At 40.6% G+C, this 2,365-nt stretch overlaps 1 protein-coding gene across 1 annotated transcript; it reads right to left on the reverse strand.

Moving 5' to 3' along the window:
* Positions 1-550: 550 nt before the first annotated feature.
* Positions 551-1,152, reverse strand: LOC125439022 (ubiquitin-conjugating enzyme E2 A-like). The gene has a single exon (XM_048507860.1). It carries the CDS (start codon positions 1,054-1,056, stop codon positions 598-600), a length of 459 nt encoding a protein of 152 aa, XP_048363817.1. The 5' UTR covers positions 1,057-1,152; the 3' UTR covers positions 551-597.
* Positions 1,153-2,365: the final 1,213 nt, after the last annotated feature.

The following is a 2,365-nucleotide window of genomic DNA, read 5'->3' on the forward strand; positions in this document are numbered from 1 at the left end:
CCCAGCTCCCTAAGTCTCTCTTTGTAGGGCATGGATTCCAGACCTTTCACCATTTTGGTTGCCCTCCTCTGGACCGGTTGTCAATATCCTTCTTGAACTGTGGTGCCCAGAACTGTACAAAGACTTGTTAGTGAAGAAAGAAATGTCCAAATAAGAAAGAAATTGTGCTCCGTATTAAGATTTTACAACAACAAATATCAATGTGGCTAGTAAACGAAATGGGATCCAATTTGAATTTTGCAAAACAAAAGACTTTTGAATGGGCAAACAAACCAGGAAATATGTTAGCAGCAAAATTAAGAAAGGCAAAAGAAAGTACTAGGTTTATTACTAAAGTACAATGTAAAGGTAATATGGTGTCAGATGAGAAAACATGTTACGAGTGCATTTTTAAAGTATTATTCGAAATTGTTTGGAAACAGAAGATTGTGGGAGGACAACGTTGACGAATACTTAAATTAACAAAAGATATAATGAATAGTCCAATTTCAACAACGGAATTAGTAGAAGCTATAAACCAAGTGAAGTTGAATAAAGCTCCTGGATCGGATGGATTACCAGACAATATCGCGCCATACGATAAATCATCATCCAGGGTCAACAATCACGCCAACTCTGTTCTACTATTGCAGAAACCCATTTTTCATATTCCCGCTTATTCTCTTGGTATAGCTGTGCTGCCTGGCTGTTTGCTGGACTGTTTGGATTAGGCTCATCCAGTAAAGACTGTATGGATGTTAAGATGGACGATACATCATAAGTAGGACTCCAACGATTCTGAAGAATATCCAGACATATACTACCATCTGCATAGACATTTGCATGAAACATTTTAGACACAAATCTAACAGTAGGTGGCTTGTTTGGATATTCTTCTGTAAATTCTATTGTAAGCTTGAAAGTTCCATCTTCAAAAGGGGTTCCCTCAGGCCCAAAGATGACCGCGTTCCAAACCATAATGTTCTTCTCGGACGGGGCTCCGCTTACTCCAGCCGGAGGATCCTCCTGTAGTCTTTTGAAGTCCTGCATAAGGCGCCTCCGGGCCGGCATGGACATTACGGGGTTAGCGGTTATAAATCACTCATACACCGAATCGGGGAAGGCAGGTTCGAAGGAGGTGAGAGTGGCGACCGGATGGACGAGGCGGCAGGAGCTGGTTCCGAGTGAGGTGGCGGCTACCGTGCGATAGCGCCATATGATAAAGTGGCTGCAGACCTATTGATGGAACCACTCCTAATAATTATGAATAGGATATTACAAAGAGGGAAATTGTGAGACTTGTGGAGAGAGGTGAATATTACTCTGATCCCAAAAGAAGGACAAGACCTGTCAGAAGTTAAGGACTACAGAACAATCTCACTCGTTCGTGAATTACAAGTTGTTTGCAGTGATTCCGGTGAGAGGGTTAAAGGCTGTTCTAAGAACTCTTATACGTGAAGATCACAGAGTGGATTTTTGCCAAAAAGGCAACTGAGAGATAATGTCAGAAGAATCTTGAATTTGTCGGAGTACCATGAGGAACAGTGACAAGCAATTAGCCCCGATTTTTTTGGATGCTGGGAAGGCACTTGACAACGTTTGGCCATTTATGTTGAGAACACTGGGAAAAATGGGTTTTGAAAATAACTTTTTGACAGGCAGAGAGGCAATTTATACTAAACAATATGCCAAAATAATTGTAAATGGTGAAATGTTTGAAAAGTGTGTGAGATACAAAAGGGAACTGGAGACAGATGCCTTCTCTCACTGTTGCTTTTTATCTTGAGTTTAGAGATACTTAACGGAAATATAAGGAGTGAAGGTCAGATAAAAAGATTGACAACAGGTGAACAGTCATATAAACTGATGGCATTTGCTGATGACGTGGTGATTCTTTTGGAAGATCCAATTAACATGTGGAAACCAAAGTAAAAGGGTTTGGAGAACTGTCTGCTATATCAAAATAATTATATTAAAGTGTGGAATGAAGTGAGACGGAATAGAATGAACGTGTCCTTTCTGAGAAGAATATCCGTGGAAAAAAATGAATATATTTATTTATTTATTTTATTTATTTATATTTTAGATTTATAGGCCGCCTCTTCCCCGAAGGGCTCGAGGCGGCTCAACAACATGGCTGTTATTAACAGCAACTCAACAACATAACGTAAACATTAAAACTCCGGCAGCAATTACATATAATTAAAACAATCCAAGCCATTCAACCCGTATAAAACAGTTCAAACAGGCGCCCGTTCCTAAGGCTAAAAACAAGGGAAAAGAGGAAAGAAGAAGTGGAGGGAACAGGGGGGCCCAGATGGAGTCACAGCAGGCCCAACCGAGATGACAAAGATGGAAATTCGGCAGAGTTTCAGTGGGGGGCAGT

The sequence above is a fragment of the Sphaerodactylus townsendi genome, linkage group LG01, assembly GCF_021028975.2.
Source record: "Sphaerodactylus townsendi isolate TG3544 linkage group LG01, MPM_Stown_v2.3, whole genome shotgun sequence".
In the NCBI taxonomy this organism is placed as follows: Eukaryota; Metazoa; Chordata; class Lepidosauria; order Squamata; family Sphaerodactylidae; genus Sphaerodactylus; species Sphaerodactylus townsendi.

Coding starts and splice junctions, on each gene's coding strand:
- LOC125439022 (XM_048507860.1), bottom strand. CDS start 1,056: ATGTCCATGCCGGCCCGGAGGCGCCTTATGCAGGACTTCAAAAGACTA.